This window comes from Dermacentor silvarum, chromosome 3 (genome assembly GCF_013339745.2).
Source record: "Dermacentor silvarum isolate Dsil-2018 chromosome 3, BIME_Dsil_1.4, whole genome shotgun sequence".
NCBI classification, from domain to species: Eukaryota; Metazoa; Arthropoda; class Arachnida; order Ixodida; family Ixodidae; genus Dermacentor; species Dermacentor silvarum.
Window position 1 is genome coordinate 79,263,112 of NC_051156.1, and position 19,476 is coordinate 79,282,587.

General features: G+C 45.5%; 2 protein-coding genes across 11 annotated transcripts in view; one reads left to right on the forward strand and one right to left on the reverse strand.

Moving 5' to 3' along the window:
• The window catches only part of LOC119444501 (uncharacterized), an 82,238-nt gene that overhangs the window by 52,283 nt on the left and 10,479 nt on the right, over nucleotides 1-19,476 (forward strand). The window contains exon 1 of one of the 9 annotated variants that reach the window (XM_049663378.1): nucleotides 19,121-19,424. The exons of the other annotated variants lie outside the window; for them this stretch is intronic. Within the exon in view, the coding sequence (XP_049519335.1) occupies nucleotides 19,229-19,424 (196 nt within the window). The 5' untranslated portion in view covers nucleotides 19,121-19,228. Of the gene's footprint in view, nucleotides 1-19,120; nucleotides 19,425-19,476 lie in introns of those variants that run through there. 9 annotated transcript variants of the gene reach the window in all.
• LOC119445535 (uncharacterized) lies at nucleotides 13,918-18,916 on the reverse strand. Of its 2 annotated transcripts, none has more exons than XM_037709801.2 (3): nucleotides 17,604-18,916; nucleotides 17,410-17,527; nucleotides 13,918-16,724 (listed from the first exon to the last, which is right to left on the reverse strand). In XM_037709801.2, the coding sequence occupies exons 1-3, from the start codon at nucleotides 17,916-17,918 to the stop codon at nucleotides 15,478-15,480; spliced, it is 1,680 nt and encodes a 559-aa protein (XP_037565729.2). In that variant the 5' UTR covers nucleotides 17,919-18,916; the 3' UTR covers nucleotides 13,918-15,477. The 2 variants fall into 2 exon arrangements, with proteins under 2 accessions (XP_037565729.2, XP_049519334.1); XM_049663377.1 differs by having other exon boundaries at nucleotides 17,423-17,527; nucleotides 17,604-18,776.

Genomic DNA, 19,476 nt, shown 5'->3' on the forward strand with positions numbered 1-19,476 from the left:
TGCACCGCCGTACACGAGGAAAAAGGGGCTGTAGTTTGTTGTGCGTTGAACGGCAGTATTATATGCAAACGTGACGAAAGGAAGTATAGTGTCCCAGTTTGTGTGGTCGGGTTTCACATACATGGAGATCATGTCGGACAGAGTTCGATGGAAACGCTCGGTAAGACCATTGGTCTGGGGATGGCACGCAGAGGTGGTCTTATGGATGGTGTTTGAGGCTTGCATGCAGGACTTCAGCAACAACATGGTAAAGAAATGTCTTGCCATGGTCACTTAGAAGAACACGAGGCGCACCGTGGCGCAAGATAATGGCTTGCAGGACAAACTCGGCGACCTCAGAGCAGGGGCGGATCCAGGTTTTTTCTGAGGGGGGGGTCAGCTTTTGTCAATGATGATGATGATGATAGTAGCCTCTCTCATATACGGAAATTCACCGTTTCTGCTCACGATAAACACGCGTTTTATACGGCTAGAGCAACACCTGTAGACCGCCGTCGTGGCTCAGTCAGCTCAGGCGTTGCGCTGCTGAGCACGAGATCGCGGGATCGAATCCCGGCCGCGGCGGCCGCATTTTGATGCAGGCGAAATGCAATAATGCCGTGTGCTTATGTTGTAGTGCACGTTAAAGAACCCCAGGTGGTCAACATTAATCCGGAGCCTTCCACTACGGCGTGCCTCATAATCAGAACTGGCTTTGGCACGTAAAGCCCCAGAAAGATGAAGCCCTATAGCGAAGCCAGGTATCGGTTTCTCCGAGTTTATAGGAAAATGACATTACCCAATACAGCCATGTGCTTGGCGGCTGTGCCTGATAATACAGGGTGTTCAAAACTAAGCTTGATGCTTTTCTTAAAATTAGGCACTGGGAGGCACGCGAAGACCACCTGTGCAAATAAGTTATGTGGCCAGGGGGCACAAAGTGAGATGATAATTATCGCTGTGAGCAGCCAAATTAGCTAAAATTGAACAATTATTTTTGTCGACTGCAGTAAGTGGTTATGTTTGTATTGAAAACTTAGAGGCAGTCGTGTGTCTACACAGTATCAGTCGGAAGAATTATTCTAGCGTGTTCGTGCTCCGAGATATCCGACTCCAAATTTAAATTGTCGTACTTCGCAGAGTTATCGAGTCGACGCAAGAGCAGTTTATGCTTTGCATTGATGTGGAAGGGGGGCATTTTGAACATCTTTAGGGCATTGACATCTTGATCGATGAAGTGTTGTCATGAGATTTGTGCATGACAACACTAAACTTAAAGCGGCAGTGTGAATTATTCATTTGCATCATTAAAAAGGTTTCCGCTGTTGATAGCACAGTTGTTGCTTTTGATTTCAATAAAACTTATAATACTTGGAAATCAACAGTCACTTTATTTGCGTAGCCCAGGCAAGGACCATGCCCGGTCGTCTAGTCACCATTATGCACGCGCACTGCCCTCCGGCTTCTCCGCGCGCGCCATTATCTCGGCATGGCAGCTGCCGCCATCTTTACAGGCTGCGCGGTTCGCGTGTTACGACAGCGGTTACGGGTTCTTCGATTTTTTTTATTTCGCCAGCCGTGAGGGGAAGGGGGACAGTTATTATCTTTGCCAATGCCTCCGCCACGTTGTCAGACTAAGCGCCGCACCCAACAGCCGCGGCACATCAGGGAGGAGCTTTGCGCCGATCCTCACTTTCTTGCATGCGTAATCATGCAAACGACAATTAAAATTTGTAGTTGGATATCTCGGAGCATAGACACGCTAGAAGGATTATTCCAAGTGAAACTGTGTAGAAACACGCCTGCCTCTAACTTTTGAATACAAACATACAGACTTACTGCAGTCAATAAAAAGTTAATTATTCAATTTTAGTCAATTCGGCTGCTGACTAGCGAAAATTATCATCTCACTTTGTGTCCCCCTGGCCACATAACTTATTTGCGGAGGTGGTTTTCACGTGCCTCCCAGTGCCTCATTTTAAGAAAACCATAAAGCTTAATTTTGAACGCCTGGTATATCTAGCCTGTATTGTTTCTCAATATAAAATTTGGGATGATCTGTCGCAGGTTCGTTATAAACGTGTAAGCACGGGTCCATCTTTGGAGTTCTGTTGGGACACCTTGATTTCCTTAAGAAGATTCTTTGTGTTCGGCTGAGGCACCTTCGTTTGCTTTGGAGTAACGCTCCGCTCCAACGCGGCAACCACTACGCTGGTTGTTTACGATATGCGAATCACCGCGTATGAAGACTCACGACGCCACCTACAAGAAGAACGATGTGGCGTAGTAGCCGTGAGCGCGATCCTGCGTCTTGATGTTTTGTTTCCCACGCGACGTCATCCTTTTACACAAGGCGCGCATCTGCTCCCGTTTCTCTAACCACGCGACGCCATCCTAGGCCCGCGCAATTCCTTTCTCTATGCCCGCGCGCTGGCGTTGGCCGCTGACGTCACGCTCCACCACTTGGCAGCCGCTGCTCGAGGCTTCGCCCCGCTCCGCGAGAACGGCCACTCAGATAAACGGATCCGGCGGCTTTGAGAGCCTCCTATGCTTAATGTACGACAATACAACTGGGAAATTACAATGAAAAACTTGTAGCGTACGAACGGTACTGTGCTCGTACGGGATATTGTCAACGTGTAACTGTGATCACAATGAGTGCTATAGTTAAAAAAACAGTCGCCTATGCGTAGTTCTTAGTTTAGCTGTTAGTTGTTATTATTTATATATGAACACTTCAGCGAGAGATCTCTTTCATTAAGCAGGTTGGTCGCGGAACCGATGACAGCCAATGAGGCAACCGATGACACCCCAATGGGGAACTATGTTGATCAGGCGCGAAGGCGCTCGCGCGGACATCGGCATGCTTGGCAAAAAGGACGTCCCCTCGTTCATTCGACGCCACCGACGGGACGAGTCAGGCACGGCCGGCGCCAGGAGGTCCAAGGTGTGCATGAGAAAAAATAACTACGGCAACTTCGCGACACCACACCCCTACGGAATACAACTAAGCTTGTGAGCGAGCTATCTTTACTTCTACATGGCTGTTACCACTGGTACTCGCGAAAAATAATTTTGAAGAATGCTGGTGGCCATATTTTTTCGACAGGGCCATCCCCCTGTCAGCGAGGGGGCGATGCAGAAATCTGAGGGGGGGGGGTCAGGACATCCGGACATCCCCCCTGGATCTGCGCCTGCCTCAGAGGCCGCACGAGAAGGAAGAGCTGCCGTCTCAGCGTAGCGAGTGAGATGGTCCATGGCGGTGACAATCCAGCGGTGACCCGCGGGTGTAAGCGGAAGGGGTCCGTATAAGTCGATGCCCACGAATTCAAAGGGAACGGACGGGCACGGTAATGGTTGTAAAGGGCCGGCGGGAAGAGAGGTCGAACATTTTCGATGTTGGCATGACACACACAAACTGATGTACTTGGCAACACTAGTAGACAGGCCAGGCCAGAAACAGCGAGTCTTAATGCAGTCGTAGGTTTTATGAAATCCTAGGTGGCCAGCCGTTGCGTCGTGAAAAGCTTGTAAAATTTGCAGTCGAAGTGAGCGAGGGACGACTGGGACCCAACGGTGACCGGTAGGGTGGTAAACTTGCCGCAATAATGAGCCATCATGAAGTTTAAACTGTGCCAGTTGTCGTCTTAAGCGGCTCTTGGGAGGACGGGATAAGCCAGTGAGCCGGTCGATAATTGTGCGGCAGTACGTATCTGCACATTGGAGCGAGGCGAGGTCTTCTGAAGACAAGAATGTCAACCGAAGTCACGAACCGTACCGGGGCCATGGTTGTGGTCGGTTGGCTGGGCGGTGCCAAACAGAGAGAAGGTGAGACATGGGCATTTGGCGACAGCGGGAAACGAGATAAAGCGTCAGCATCTTGATGCTGCCTACGAGACCTATATGTGACAGTGTAGTCGTACTCCTGCAAACGCAGAACCCAACGGCCGAGGCATCTGGACAAATTCTTCAGGGAGGACAACCAACACAGAGCATGGTGGTCAGTCACAATTGTGAATTGGTGGCCAATAAATAGGGGCGAAACTTTTGTATGGACCATACGATGGCGAGGCATTCTTGTTCGGTGATAGTATAGTTTCGCTCAGCAGGAGAAAGAGTACGACTCGCGTAGGCCACGACTTGCTCTTCAGACGCGTGGTTCCGCTACAGCAGGATAGCGCCTATTCCATGCCCACTTGCGTCAGTGTGGAAGATAGTAGAGGCTGTGGGATCAAAGTGATGAAGCACTGGTCCTGATGTGAGGCATCGCTTGAGGGTCTGAAAGGCGGCTTCACATTCATCCGTCCAGGTAAAGGGTGTGGTCGTGGTCGGGAGTTTATGAAGAGGAGCTGCGATAGTCGCGAAGCCACGGACAAAGCGCCGGAAGTACGACGCTAATCCGAGAAAGCTGCGAAGGTCTTTAGGTGTGGTTGGTGTTGGGAAATGCTGTACAGCAGCGACCTTGTCGGGATCTGGCTCAATGCCGTGCTTGCTGACCACGTTACCTAATACTTTGATGCTGCGGCTCGCAAATCGACACTTCTTAGTATTGAGCTGGAGACCGGCCTTGGCTAGACACGTGAGAACTTCGTCTAAACGTTCTAGGTGCTGGGAGAAGCTGGACGAAAAGATGACAATGTCGTCCAGGTAACATAGGCAGGTTTTCCATTTGAGGCCGCGTAGTACGGTATCGATCATTCGTTCAAATGTGGCTGGCGCATTGCACAGACCAAAAGGCATTACGTTGAATTCGAAAAGGCCATCAAGTGTTGCAAACGCCGTCTTCTCTTTGTCGGGCTCATGCATCGGGATCTGCCAATATCCAGAAGGCAAGTCGAGGCTCGAAAAGTATTCGGCACCTTGTAAGGTGTCCAAAGCATCGTCAATACGGGGCATAGGATATACATCCTTACGGGTAATGTTGTTTAGTGCCCTATAATCGACGCAAAAGCGTACCGAACCGTCCTTTTTTTAACTAGGACAACAGGAGCTTGCTGAAGGCCTTATAACGCTCTGTGCGAGCATGTCGTTGACTTGGTCTTCTATAAATTTCCGTTCAGCAGACGATACACGGTAAGGGCGGCGACGAATGACGCGGGATCCGTCGGTTTCGATGTGATGAGCGGCCACGGTTGTTTTACCCAAGCCATCCGAACACACGTAAAAGCAAGATTGATGTTTCCTTAAGATGGTCAGCAAGGCATCAGTCTGAATTGGGCTCAAATGTGAACTCATAGTGGCCTTGAGAGCACTGGGTAAACCGTCCGTGGGCGCCCAGCAGAGGTACCAAATATCTGTCGCAGCTACGCAGTAAATGCTGGCCAATCAGGGAAGTCGCGCTCATGGTTGAAAAACCAAGTTTGGGCGACCTGCCTCAGGTAGCAGGCAACATTGCGGAGCTTGTGTGACTCGTCCTAATGGTTGCAAGCGCTCACCCTATCGTACTGGTGAAGCCAGTCTTCCACGTCTTCGCCGCGAAGGCCAGAAAAAACCTGAGGGTCGCATTGCGGTGCGGTGATGGACCAGATAGTCCCAGCTGGCGGAGCTGAGGTGATGGCAGCAGTGGATGCGGTGGTTTGTGCCATGACTGGTGTTGGCGAGCGCAACCGTCGACCAGAGCGGAGCTCCAGGGGTGACCGGTAGAGCAAGAGGACGGGGATATCAACGCACGCTCCACCAGATGTGAGACGACGCCTGGGACGGAGGCAGAGCTCTTGTATTGTCACACAGCGCGAGACAGCCAACAAACACCAACCCAACAAAATGATGATGATTATGAGGATGGGTATATACACATGAAGACGATGATGAACTGCACACTCAGCGCTCACAATATATATATGTGTGTGTGCGTGTGTGTGTGTGTAAAGAAAATGAAAAATAGTTAAATGCATAATGCAAAATAAAGAAGGCACTTATATTACACAATAGGGAACGTGTCCTCTTCAATTGTAAGAACAAGTAGAAAACATTTGACTAGCTATACAAACTATACAAATATAATATACAAGCTATACAAATGGACTATAACGTGTCCCCAGTTTGTCGCAGATGAAAACCTGCGAGGCCTTGTAGTATATTCAGTAACGCACGTACTTGGCCTTCAATACTATAAATTATTTTGAGTAGTACCAGTGCATAACAAAACATTCCATACCCACATTGGTAAAAATCTGCAGAGTTTGTACGAGTGACTAGCAGTTCCATGAAGACTGTTCCCAGCTTCATATATATACACACTTTCCACATAAATCTTCATTGAACCACTATCTTGGCTCCATATATATACACACTTTCCACATAAACCTTCATTGAACCACTATCTTGGAAATATTGACAGTGAAGATCTAGCTCTATAGCCCCGAACAAAACAGCTGAATTGAACTTGCATGCCTTACTTGCAAAGGAACTGCATATTTTGTTTTGCTAGCATCCTTGTGTTTTTCACTAAAGCCAATACAACAGCTCATAAATTCAGACAAAGCCTCTAGATAACTTGATTTAATAAAGCAATGGTAGATTTCACTTTTTCTCAATTTGACTGATTCTGCGCCAACTTATAGATTCATTGCTTACTCTGGCTTCTTGATGCAGTGCATCAACAGGAATGCTTGTTTGTAGCATAGCCATCAGTCTATGAAAAAAGACCCCCCGCAATATGCTATATTTGGCTTTTTGTCCAAATACATGCACATGCCCCAGACATATTCACTGAATAGATCCGCAAAATACTTCCACAGCTACTACAGTGATGTTGTGAATTTAAGGGTACCCTTCTAGCTCTGCAATAGAAAGAAAAAAACATACACGACTTTTGCAGATGTAGGCCAATCTGAGCAGCTCATACGTCGCACAGGGAGGCTGTATAAGCGACTTCTCAAACTTTTTGGCGGAAGTCCTATGGGTCTGCTTTATCGCTGTTTAATATATACAAGACTTTCTAAACACTACTATATTCCATGCAATTCCTTTGCTTACCCAAGCCTTTTCATATGGTTTATACCCGCCACGGTGGCTCAGTTAGCTAAGGCGTTGCGCTGCTGAGCACGAGGTCGTGGGATTGAGTCCCGGCCACGGCAGCCACATTTCGATGGAGGCGAAATGCAAAAACGCCCGTGTCCTTGAGTTGCAGTGCATGTTAAAGAACCCCAAGTGGTCAAAATTAATCTGGAGCCCTCCACTACGGTGTGCCTCATAATCAGCACTGGTTTTGGCACTTAAAACCCCAGAAAGAAGATGGTTTATGTGTGGGAGATTTATACAGGGAGCTAAGCTGTTACACTTTATTTTGAAGCTATGTCTGTTTAGGTCTTTGGAACAAGAACAGATAACACAATAATTGTGAAGTATTAACGTTCACAGTAGTGTATGGAGCAGTGTTTCTCGTTCAGGAATGGTCTTTCTAGGACCACTCATAGCTATTTACCAGATTACAGAGGAATTCTTGACCGCTGAAAGCGAAGTATATGCAAGAGAGGGCATGCTTATCGATCTTCAACAGCCTTTCATCTTGTTGCCTTGCAGACTTTATGTGTTCAGTTGGCATCAAAGCATTGACTGAGTACGCATTTGAGGTGACGTAGAACCGCTCAGTAGAGCCATGTCTAGAGCAAAATATTCTTTTGGCCTTAGCATAGGTACCATCAGGCAAGATAAGGGCTGTACTATTTATCCTGATGTGTCTAATATACTTCTCTGAAGTAATGATGGCACCACTCATTTATTTTCTTATACTCCACAACCTCACATCCATGCAACGGTGAGTGAGCACGAAGAAAACAGTTGAAAACAGCTTCAGACTTTCCTAAAGGAACAACTTCGCCAAGGGTGTTTTTACATTTCGCTTCCATCAATGACAATGCATAGCCATTTGCCAATGCCTTCACAGCAAACAGACTGCTGTCAAGCAGCAGCCGTGTGGCAATTTGAAGGGCCACTCCATTAGAAGAGGTCACAAGTCGCAGCAGCTTGCCCATGTTTACTTCAAAGCTGAAGCATGAGTGTGCCCATAGAGGACCGAAGAGGACCACTGACTTTGGGATGTGAAGGAGCTGGTGCACGTTATATGTCATGTTCTTTTGACCATAAAGGAACTCGACACCAACTACAAACTCTGTAAGAAATCGGGCACTGCGCTCTATGTCTAATGGTCACACCGAATCTTTCAAAAGAAGAAACACTCCTTCTACAAGAAGACCCCAATGTTCCACATACTTCTGTGGCAGTACATTAGCGAGGCATGGCATGCTGTAGTACAGCAGCCAATATTGCCACTCGGACGCTTTCCAGTACTTTCGTATACTGTCAGTGCTCTTGGCTGACGGCTGATGCACTCAGGCATTTTAATTGAGCAAAGCCGTTCATTAATGACTGTCATTGTAGAAGGCCTTCCGCAGTAATAGTCTGTTCCACAATCTGACAACCATAACTCGGTTATTTGCCTACTAACAACAAGCAAGACGCAGTGCATGTAATCAGGGCACCAGGACCACACAGGGCTAAACCGAGGCAAATTAATTAAAGGAGAAGGGTCTTTTACGCCATTCACTGTGGAGCCAGTGTGGCAGGCAGCTACCATGTCTGCCACTACCTCTTCATCTGTGCGGTCAGGATGAGGCTGGCTTAAGCAGTACTTGACTGTGCCTATATTGAAGGAAAAAAAAAAGGTGACAAGGTGATATTCACATCCAGTACTGACCGCGTGCCAGGACCTAGTTCAATAAATTAAGAACATTATTTTTAACCGACTGTTAACCTAACTGCTTTATAAAAATAAAAATACCTTATTTTTTGTGATTATAGCGATTTTGCTATGCACAAGCAGTTATTAGACAACAGACTAAGTTTGTAAACACAATGACAAGCAAGTGGCAGTGGTGTATAATGATAGCTATCTTACAATATGCTGACACGAGATTCATAAAACTGTGATTTCTCTGGCTACTGCCAGTTCACATTCCACTGGGTTGTTATACACATGATAGCATGTGAAACTTATTGAGCTTCATAATCATACTGCACTGCTTGGTAAAAGTTCAGTTGAACTTCAGATAATGAATCTGCCGATTACACATGCAAATGCTATAATAATGAGGAAGACAACATACGCTTCTCGTATGAAACTCACCATCTACATTGTTGCCCGGATGGTAGCACCAGCTGCAGCCGAAGTAGCCGTTAAATTGCATCATCTGCTGCATTGCTGCTCTTGCGGACAACAGCAGATGCAGAACACCTGCAAAACGAGCTATTATATAGACAAGCTAGTACGCACGTATATGGTAAGTGCACATCAAGTACTTTTACTTACTTTAGAGCATATCTGGGTGTCATTGAATATCCAAGTTATGCCACTTGCGTTTAGTTTCTGCAGCTGAATGACGAAGGCTTCCAGCAGCAGTGTCATGTTGGGATGTTCATTCCCATACCACAGTAGCGGCATCATTACATTTTTCCAACGCAGCAATGGTGGCAATTCATTAAGAGTTATGTGCACTGGCCATATACTGTATTTAGATGAATTGAAGACGGGGCTGCCATCACAATTTATGGTCACTGTTAAGTCGTGTGCTGCCATGCCAACTTTCTCCCGCGTCACTCGGTACTGCGAGCCGTCTGTAATATCACTCATTGAAGAAGTCCTTCCAGAACTATTGGAGAGACAAGCCATTACTGCAGTACTGGCTGTCTTGCTAGAAAGCACGGACTCCAGCTGCTTTTCAATAGGCAGCTTACAAAAAAACTGCCCGAACGTACAAGGTCACGTCCAAAATATTTGGAATGGCACAATTGGCACTCAGCTCGAAGTCGTCGTCGTTCTTCTAGACTTCCCTTGGTTTCTCCAAGTGACAACTTGCAATGTGGGCAATAAAAGTGAAACACGATATCTGCGATATCGACACCACGCAACTTCTTAAATAAATACTTGCTCTCGGGGAACGCCTTTTTCCCAAAAAGGTTGTTAAACAATTTTTGAATGGCCTCAATTATCGTCCATGAGAGCCCGTATTTGACAGCGAGGTCCAAAATCATGTACGCATCGCCCCGGGTCAACGTCCCGTCATCATTGAAAGGTTCCGCTAAATCTGCGTAAAATGCGTCATTTCTATCACTTCTATCCGAGGCCACATTCTCGTTTACATAGGCACTCGGTGATGTGCCACCGTCGTCCATTTGGAATGACGCGCCAGATACGTTCAAATCTTCGTCGCTGTCATCACTAAAGACATCCGGAGATGACAGTTCGCGCTCCTCGCCATACTGTTCGTGCTGAGGGGCCAGCGAACTTTCCGATGAAGGTGCGCATTGAGGAATGCGAGCATCTTTCGCCCGTGCTTGATTAGGTGACATGGGTTGCGAAGCGTTGCCTGATGAATTGTGAAGGCGCCATTTCGTCGTCTTTGGAATGGAATCACTTGATCCGGGATCCAAGTATGTTTTCCGTCTCTTTGGTGGACCCATCGTGAACACCAATCTCTACCGAAACGTGCAACACTAAAAACAAACACTGAAATATCTTCTGCCGCGCCGCTTGCGTGATTGTTCGAGTAGCCCTACTAGAGTGACCTGGCCCGGCCATGGTGGCGCTACAAGCATTGGCAGTGTGGTCGTACACCTGTGAAAGTGTGCCGAAGTCCACGCACAGTTAATTAACCCTTATATGTATGTGTAATAAAATAAAATAAAAAATGCGTATTCTTTGTTGTTTGCGCGTAATTTTTTTGAATATGTGCAGATGATGGTGATGATCACTTTTTATTAAACCTCCTTGCAGTGCACCGATGAGCCATGAGACCCTTGACGTCACTACCCGCCGGGGTGGCTCAGTCATCTAAGGCGTTGCGCTGCTGAGCAAGAGGTCGCGGGATCGAATCCCGGCCCCGGCGGCCGCATTTCGATGGAGGCGAAATGCAAAAACACCCGTGTGCTTGCGTTGTAGTGCACGTTAAAGAACCCCAGGTGGTCAAAATTATTCCGGAGACCTCCACTTTGGCGTGCCTCATAATCAGAACTGGTTTTGGCACGTAAAACCCCAGAAAGAAGAAGAACCCATGACGTCACTTCTGTTTCCTTCGTTTATTCGATGGTCAGTGACGGTATAGAATAAAGCAGGAGACACACGGTCCGATTTGGCGTCCGATCCGACGTGTGGCGCGCCGGAATGACGTCACATCCGGCTGTTTTCATCGCACCGGAGAGCTGCATCTGACGCCGGCTATGCATCTGCCCGGCCAGTTGTTCGTCGTCCGGCGGCCGTATCGTAGGAAAGCGACAGCCAATGACAGTGCGGATGACATAAACGTCACGATGACGTGCCATCTGGGGATTGGAATTTGGGAAGACGGCCATTAGCTGGGTTTAGCGAGGTTGTGGTTAGAACTGACCGCGAAGCAGAGGAACTTGGACCATGATGACCCCACCTATATCCAATGAGCTTCTCATATCGCTGGTTCAATTTGAACCAGCTTTGTGGGACCAGCGATCGGACATGTATCGGAGAAATGACGCTAGGCTCAACGGATGGAAAAGAGTTGTGAAAGCTCTAGGCCTCGTCGTGTTGCAAGGTATGTAGCCGAGAGTCGATTTTCGAGCGCACTGTCTCCACGCACTGCATTGCATGGCACGTTTTTGTATGTTTTCACCGTATTCGTTTACCATGTTGTCTAGTCAAGCAAAACACGCTATTTCTTGAATTAAAATTGTTAGCTTCCTCACCTCCACATAGCCCGCGCCAACTCGAAAAAAAAAATGCGCGGTAGCGGCATGCGAAAATGGGAGGACAAAAAAAATGTAAATCAGTGAGCACCTGTTGCGCGTGGCACGGTTGCAGGCACCCGTGCTGCATGTTTGGTGATGACAGTGCCTCTTCTAAAAAAAACAAACGTGATGAACGCATTTATCGGCCTCCTTTGCGAAGTGACGTCCGATAGCTGCGCGCGTCTAATGTTTTGAACAAGGAAAACAACGTGTATGCGACGTGATTGTAAAAAACGGAAGGAAACAGGTTAAACAATATCAGGGAATCTTGTCAGCGTGAATTACATGCCTGTCTATGTACAGCCGCGCACGGACTTTTGCCATGTGTCATGTCAGTTTTCCGCATGTCTTCCTACGGTATCGCTATTGTCTCTGATTATTTACGCTAGTACGCGATAGTGTTAGCTATGTGAATGAGCTTGCTTCTTGTGGCCATATTTTCCACCTTGGTCTTTACATTGCATCAAATTTTGTATTCAAAATTGTTGAACCCGATTTCCTCGTATGCACAATTAATGCGAAATTTATTGATTGTTAGTAACTCGTGTGCGGTTAACCTTTTCAGAGAACATCAACCTCATTGTGCGCCGCTGGCGGAACCTGCGGGACACTTTTGGTAAAAAAGTGAAAGAATTGAGAAAGAAGAGCGGAGCCGGAGCCGGAGAACCGGCTTCGAAATGGAAATATTTTGATATGCTGCTGTTCTTGAGGGATATTGTGGAGCCACGCCCGTATGTGTAAAGTTTCTTTTCTGCATGAAATACTATCTTTCAAGGGTTTCTGAATGCAGAATACCAATGTATACTGCTGTGCAGCATATGAGTGAGTGAGAGGTACACTGTTACAAATTGTGGAGCCACAGCAGTGACTGTGCCTTTGAACGCTTTTAGTACACACAGGGAATAAGAAAAATGCTTTTATTATGCTTTTAAAAAACTTCACACATCAGGGCACAACAAAAATACAGCTGATCTATGCAGAAATCAGCCCATCAGGCAGCAGAAAATAATAGAAAGCAGACACTGCAGCAATAGCTGACAATTCCTGGTCAATTTGGCAAGCCAGCAAACAGGAACTTGAAGCTTCTACATCATGACTGGATACTTGCATTGTTCAGGCTGTAGCGACTGTACTGCAATTCATATTTACTAAAATTGACTATTTGAAATTCTCTACTCCTATAGCAAAAACTTAATCATGTTGAGGTTATGGAATATTTTTTTCCCTTTTTGGCTCTGTGACACCACAGGAATGATTTAATAATTCACTTCTCTTTCCTCACTTAGAACCACAAGCAACCTGGACGATTGTCCAAATTCTCTGGACGAAGTGCTCAGGGAGAGTGAAGATGGTCCATTAGAGCTGTTTTCTTCAATGCAACCTAGCTTTGCCAGCAATGCAGACAATGACCTTGTAATGCCACACGACAACAACGACACAACACACACACGATCGTCTACACCCCTTTCAACCCACATGAAAATCGAGAGGGAATTTCCGGCTGGAAAGAGAGTTTTCCAGCCGCATTTCCAGCAGGGAATTGCATTTCCAGCTGGAAACCGTGTTTTCCAGCTGGAAACCGGTCTTTCCAGCCGGAAGCAAAACCAGATCTGGCTGGGAACCAAGTTTTCCAGCCAACTTTCCAGCTGGATATATCATTCCCAGCCGGAACCTTTCCATGGACAGCTGGAAATCATTTTCCAGCTGGAAATTGACTTTACTCCTGCTGGAAACTAGATTTTCCAATTGTGTTTCTGGCTGGTAATAGCACTTTCTACTGCGTCTCCCCATGACAGACCGGAAATCATTTTACAGCTACAAACAGAATATACTCCAGCTATGTGACCAGACATTCTAAGCTGAAGATGCCAGGTATGACTGGAAGCCTTCCGAACTAAATGGGGAACATACGTATATGGAAGCCAATTTAGAGAAATTGTTTCCATTTACAAGAACTGATACAGCAGCTAGGAAACGTCCTGTCACATTGAATGCTGGTTTTAGCATGGGATGCTGAAAATATAGAAGCACAAATCAGTAGAATAATTTTTATCCCGTGTGTAAAAACGCAAATGCATAAAGCATGACCACTGAAAATACAACTCCTGCTCAATGAATGTGAATGTGTAGAACATAAATGCAGTTTGCACAGAGCAACACAGTGAATTGTAGTACAGTATGACTGCACAGAAGAGACATTTATTACAGTTCTGGCAAAAACAGTTGGCAACTTTAGCAAAGTGGGATACAAAAGGTACGGTACTGCAGAAGGCAGAAAGGCAACTGCAAGATGCATACAAACATATCTGGCAACAATACACCAAAAAACTAAAGTGGCAATTTAACCAAATGCAAGGCAATGTGATGCAATGTGAAGGCATCAAACAAACATGGTCGTGGACTCTTTTTGGTGGCATCCCTAAATGCACACCTTTATGCATTTTTTCATTCACTATTTTCATATTGGATGAAAAATAGTGAATAATTTTTATAACAATAGTAATAATTTGCCACGACTCTGAATTTCTTGCTTTTTCTCACTCTTTAATGCATGAATTTAAATTCGCATGTAAAAAGTTTAAATAACCTTTGTTAAGGCAAGACATCTAAGCCAAACGTTGCCTTTCAAAAGGATTGTTTACAGTGTAGACTTTTGAGCCAGAATTCTCACATATATGATACACTGTGCAGCTACAGGCACATTTTGTGACCATGAAAAAACATTCTAATTGCAGAAAACTGCAATTCAAATTTGATATCCTTTATTGAAGGCTTCAATACCTATATGCCGGATCATTGACAGATCTTGGTTTAAGTTGCTCTTTGGGAATTTGATGCAAAAAAAATCTTCTGCTATGTTGCTATTATGAGCTCTAGGAATGTGTAAAGCTCCACACTATGTTCATTGTAAACACCATTGGGCAGCGCACATAAAAAACAAAATGCGAGAGAATTTGTTCTCAATTCTGTCTTTAAAAGTTGTCCTGTTCCCTTTATCGTGTGTCGTTATGTCCAAGAAATGGATAGGTTCCAACTCGCCCGCTTTTAAATTCTTCTGCAGGTCATCGTAAACACTGCAGTTATTGTATTTTCTACGTATTCTGCTTCAATAATGGTGCTAAGAAAGCCTATAGCTTGTACAAACATTATATTTTGCCGCCAAATTTGCAATTTTGTGAAAAAGATCTCTACACTCTTTGACAAAGCAATAACTTCATGCTGCATCACATATGATACAGCAATTAATGCCTCACAGAACCATCTGAATTACTTTTCGACCAAAACATCTGTTGGCTAATAAACACCTTCATACTTTTTGTGGACTCATTTAAACATTATAAATTGTGGAAGCGACCTCTTCAATAACTTCTTGCACATTGCACGCATGATCAGCTTGGTGCCCCATACATTGTCAAAAATAATTTCCAGTGTTAAAGTTGCTCAGTATTTCACTGCTAGAGAGAGGGTGCAGATTTATGATGAATCTGTAGGATTTTCACTAAAAGTTGTTCTATGCATGTGCATCACACATGATACACCATGCAGTAAGATGTCAATCTGATAAGCTCTATTGAAAAAACAATGCATACAGACTCATGGCAAACCACAGAAAATATCTTTCTCAGCATGACATTTCGGAGATAGTCAGATATCAACCTCGCAATTGTTTAGCATGTCAAAAACATTAGCTCTTTAATGCTCTGTCATAGCATTCCAGACGAAGATCTATGTCCCTGCATTTCATGACCACTCATAACTGTTTACAAGGTCACAAAAAAATTCCTGCCCATCCAACGAGAAATATATGCAAGGACGAGCACGTACATCAATCTTCCGCAGCATCTCCTGCTCTTGTCGCCTTGCCCTCTTTATATGTGCACTTTTAACTGTGCTGCTAGTAACATACACATGTGACAAGAGGAAAAATTCCTCCTCTCCAGCTAGCCCTCTACACAAAATTATTCTTTTTGTTTTCATGTAGGTGCCATCTGGAAGTGCTACTGCAGTACAATCAATTTTGGTGTGTCTCATATATTTTTCTGAGGCAAATACAGCCCCTCGGACCTTCAGTCTTTTGTACTCTACTGCAGTCTCACTACCCTGCAGGTATTTCGAATGAAAAGATTGATCAATAATTTCTGGTTTGCCCAAGGGAACAATGCTTTCTTCACCTGCTTCGGAAACTTTCTGAGCTATGAGTGACAGCGCATGGCTGCTTGCAAGTGCCTTCAAACAAATTAGGCTACTGTGCAAGAGTAGCCGTGTGGCAATCTGAATGGCCACACCATTTGATGATGTGACGAGCCTTAACAACTTGCCGATGTTGTTCTCAAAAACAAAGCATGAATGTGTCCACAGAGGACCAAACAGAAGTACAGACTTTGGTATGTGCAGAAGTTGATGAACATTGTAAGTCATGGCACTTTTACCATAAAGAAATTGCACATTCACAACAAATTCTGTGAGCAGACGAGTGCTCTGGTCAACATCTGCTTTTGTAACGGAGTTTCTCAGTAGGAGAAAGACTCCTGAGACCAAGAGGCTCCAATGGTGTAGATATCTGCCTTCAAGCACATCTGCTAGGCACGGCATGCTGTGATACAGGAGCCAACACTGCCATTCAGAAGCTTTCCAATACTTCCGAGCCAGCAGTGCTCTTGGCCGCCGGTTAATGCACTCAGGCAACTTTAAAGACAGAATTCTCTTATCTACGATTGCCATTTTCGATGCCTTGCCACAGTAATAGTCAGTGCCTGTTGCTGTAAACCACAGGTCTGTTATCTGTCGCGCAACACCCAGCAAGACACTGTGCATATAGTCTGGGCACCAGGACCAAATAGGGCTAAAACCTGGCAAATTAATTAATGGTGATGGCCCCTTAACCCCATGTACAGTGGCTCCAGTGTTGCAGGCGTCTGTCATGTCTTTAAGTGCCTCTTCATCTGTTCGGTCTGGAAAGGGCGTGGTGACACAGTATTTCACAGTACCTAGAAGAATGAAAAACACAAGGTATTAAAATGGCCCCTCCAAATGTGCAGCTAAACAGCTAAATTAGGCCAGCAGGGGCTTGCCTAAAGAAAAGTGCTCAGGAGGCTGCTGTGTGTGCCAAGAACAGAGATGTTCATATTGCCACATAGTGTGGCAATATTATGCAGCCTAGTTCCAATGTTATTATGTAACATAGTTGTAACACGCTTTATCCATTGTACACAACGTGTAAGTGCTTACTGCTGCTGCTGACACTGAAGAAATACAAACAGCTGGTGAAGGGTTAATTACGACAGTTACATGCCAAACATGCCCTCAGAGTGACTGTAGCCCTAGAATTAGCTCTTTTCTATAAGTTTTACTACAGTATGTTCTGTGGCTAATGAGTTTTTTAGGGAAATGTATACACAGCTAGTAGGCCAAGCATTATTTCAGCAGAAGCCCATGAGGTGGAGGAAGGTTCATGAAACGGAAAAATTGTCATCCACCTAGTTTGTAGCGAAAAACTTGCAAAGGAAACCTACATGGGTTTCATAAATATGGTGGGTGTATGTGTAATTTGCAGGCACATGTGTCAATTAATAGCTTCATGCACATCATAAAACACTAAATATAAAAGTAAAATTATTTCTCCTTCCATTGCATTTATTGATAGACGCTGCTGCTATATTAGAAGACACTTACCATCAACATTTACCCCTGGGTGGTAGCACCAGCTGCATCCATAGTAGCCGTTGAACTGAACCCTGTGCTGCATTGCAGCCCTGGCTGGGGTATCCGCACAACAACAGATGCAGAACACCTGCAAGATAAAAGTGAAGTAGCAGTAAATGCATTGACACATATGTCGCTCAGCTATCTAATGAATAGGCGTTTACCTTTGATTTTACTATGGCGTTGGCAAACGTCCATGTCAGTCCAGTTTTGTTCAGCTCCTGGAGCTGCCTCACGAAGGCTTGGAGTACAAGAGTCATGTCCGGGTGCTCTTTGCCATACCAAAGTACTGGTGTCATGATGTTGTTCCAGCGCAATCGTGGCGGCAGCTCATTCAAAGCAAGCTGCACTGGCCATATGCTGTAATTGGACGAGTTGAAGACGGGGCTTCCGTCAGAATTTATGGTCAAAGTTAAATCAGTCCCATCAATTCTTTGACGCATCTCCTTGTAATGTATACCATCGGTGATGTCGCTCATCGCGCTCTCATTGTTGGTGCTTCCGAGTGAGTGAGCTCATTACAGCAGAGCCAACTGTCTTGCTTGATAGGATAGAGGTAAGTTGCTTCTTAATGGGGAGACTGATAAAAAAGCTGCCATCACGCACAAGGCCACTACCCGTGTATTGCGTATGACAAATATCACACACAATTTGGAGACGTTTCCTCTCGTCCAGGGTACCTTTCGTGTCTGCAAGGTGCAACCTGCAGTGTGAACAGTAAAAATGAAATACGACATCGTCCATGTCTACACCACAAACCTTTTTGAAAAGGTATCTGCTTTCAGGAAACGCTTTTTTTTCAATGAGGTTGTTGACCAACTTTTGAATTTCCTCAATTGCTGTCCATGATAGGCCAAATTTAACGGCAATATCTAGAAGCATCATATATGCATCACCGCAAGTCAGCCGCCCGCCTTCAATGAATGGAAGTGTGAGATCCTCGACATTAAAAGAATCACTTGGCAGGTCATAATTGCCGCTTGAACCCTCGTCTTCCTGGACGAACAACGATGTGCCACACGGGGATGTCACGCGTTCACTACCTTCACTCGAGTCGCTGAAATAATGATCACTATCATCCGTGACCTCCAAGTTGTCGTAACTTCTTTCGCAATGCTTCCGTAAACTTTCATTGTCAGCGTTGCTGCACCGCAGTTGCGGTGAATGCGCGCTGGCAGGCCTCTGATTGCTTTCATTTGCTGTCCGACGACGCGTTGCTTGTGAACTACCGTCGGCAGATCTTGTAAGATGCCACTTTGTGGCCCGCGGTATGGTGGCAGTGGACCCAGGATCCAGGTAGGCTTTCCGCCTTTTATGCGGCGCCATGCAGACGTGTGAGTAGGTGCCGTTGTCAGAGGAGTATATTTGATCGACTACCAAGAACACCGACTTCAATATCTAGCGGGACGAACGCAAACTCCAACTCCACCACAACACAAGCGAACTCGTATGCCTCGTCTTACTTCGCCGCTGGCTAGAGGAGATGATGATGATGATGGCAGCTCCGCATTCGGGCTGCTTTTTTCTTGCCTTGTAACAATCGCCCTCCTTTTTTTTAATTCTAAAAAATACGTAGTAAAATTTTAAAAGATATTTAAGCCACGTATCTGCATGCAAGAAAATTTACGGCAATTTGTGCTGTTGTGCTGACCAGTGCGGACTGTACTTTTTTTTTTTTTTTGCTTTACCGTCTTCCATGTTGTGTATACACCACGTGCTTTTTCGTAGCGTGGCGTTTGGCTTGAAGTACGGCGCGTAGTAGTCTCGGCTTTTTGTGTGTAGGCGCAATATGTTTGCGCTTGTACGATTTATCGATGATGACATGGACAAGCGCCAATATGTCATTCCCGTTCATGACATCGAGGAGTTTGATCCGGTGGACGAGAACGATTTCAGCAATAAGACTGCGTACCGAGCCAAGTGGCACGATCCCGACAATGACATCAACGACGGGACATACACAATTCAGATATTAAGACTTGCTGGTGAGTACCCACACGTGCTGACCTTTGTATGAATTTGCCATAGCGGTCCATA

Bases quoted from the DNA above. Each gene is read 5' to 3' on its own strand.
- LOC119445535 (XM_037709801.2), bottom strand. From the start codon at position 17,918: ATGAGCGACATCACCGATGGTATACATTACAAGGAGATGCGTCAAAGA. The intron at 17,528-17,603 runs GTAAACGCCTAT...TTTATCTTGCAG, and splicing joins ACGCCATAGTAAAATCAAAG to GTGTTCTGCATCTGTTGTTG. The intron at 16,725-17,409 runs GTAAGTGTCTTC...TCATTCTTCTAG, and splicing joins CCCAGGGGTAAATGTTGATG to GTACTGTGAAATACTGTGTC.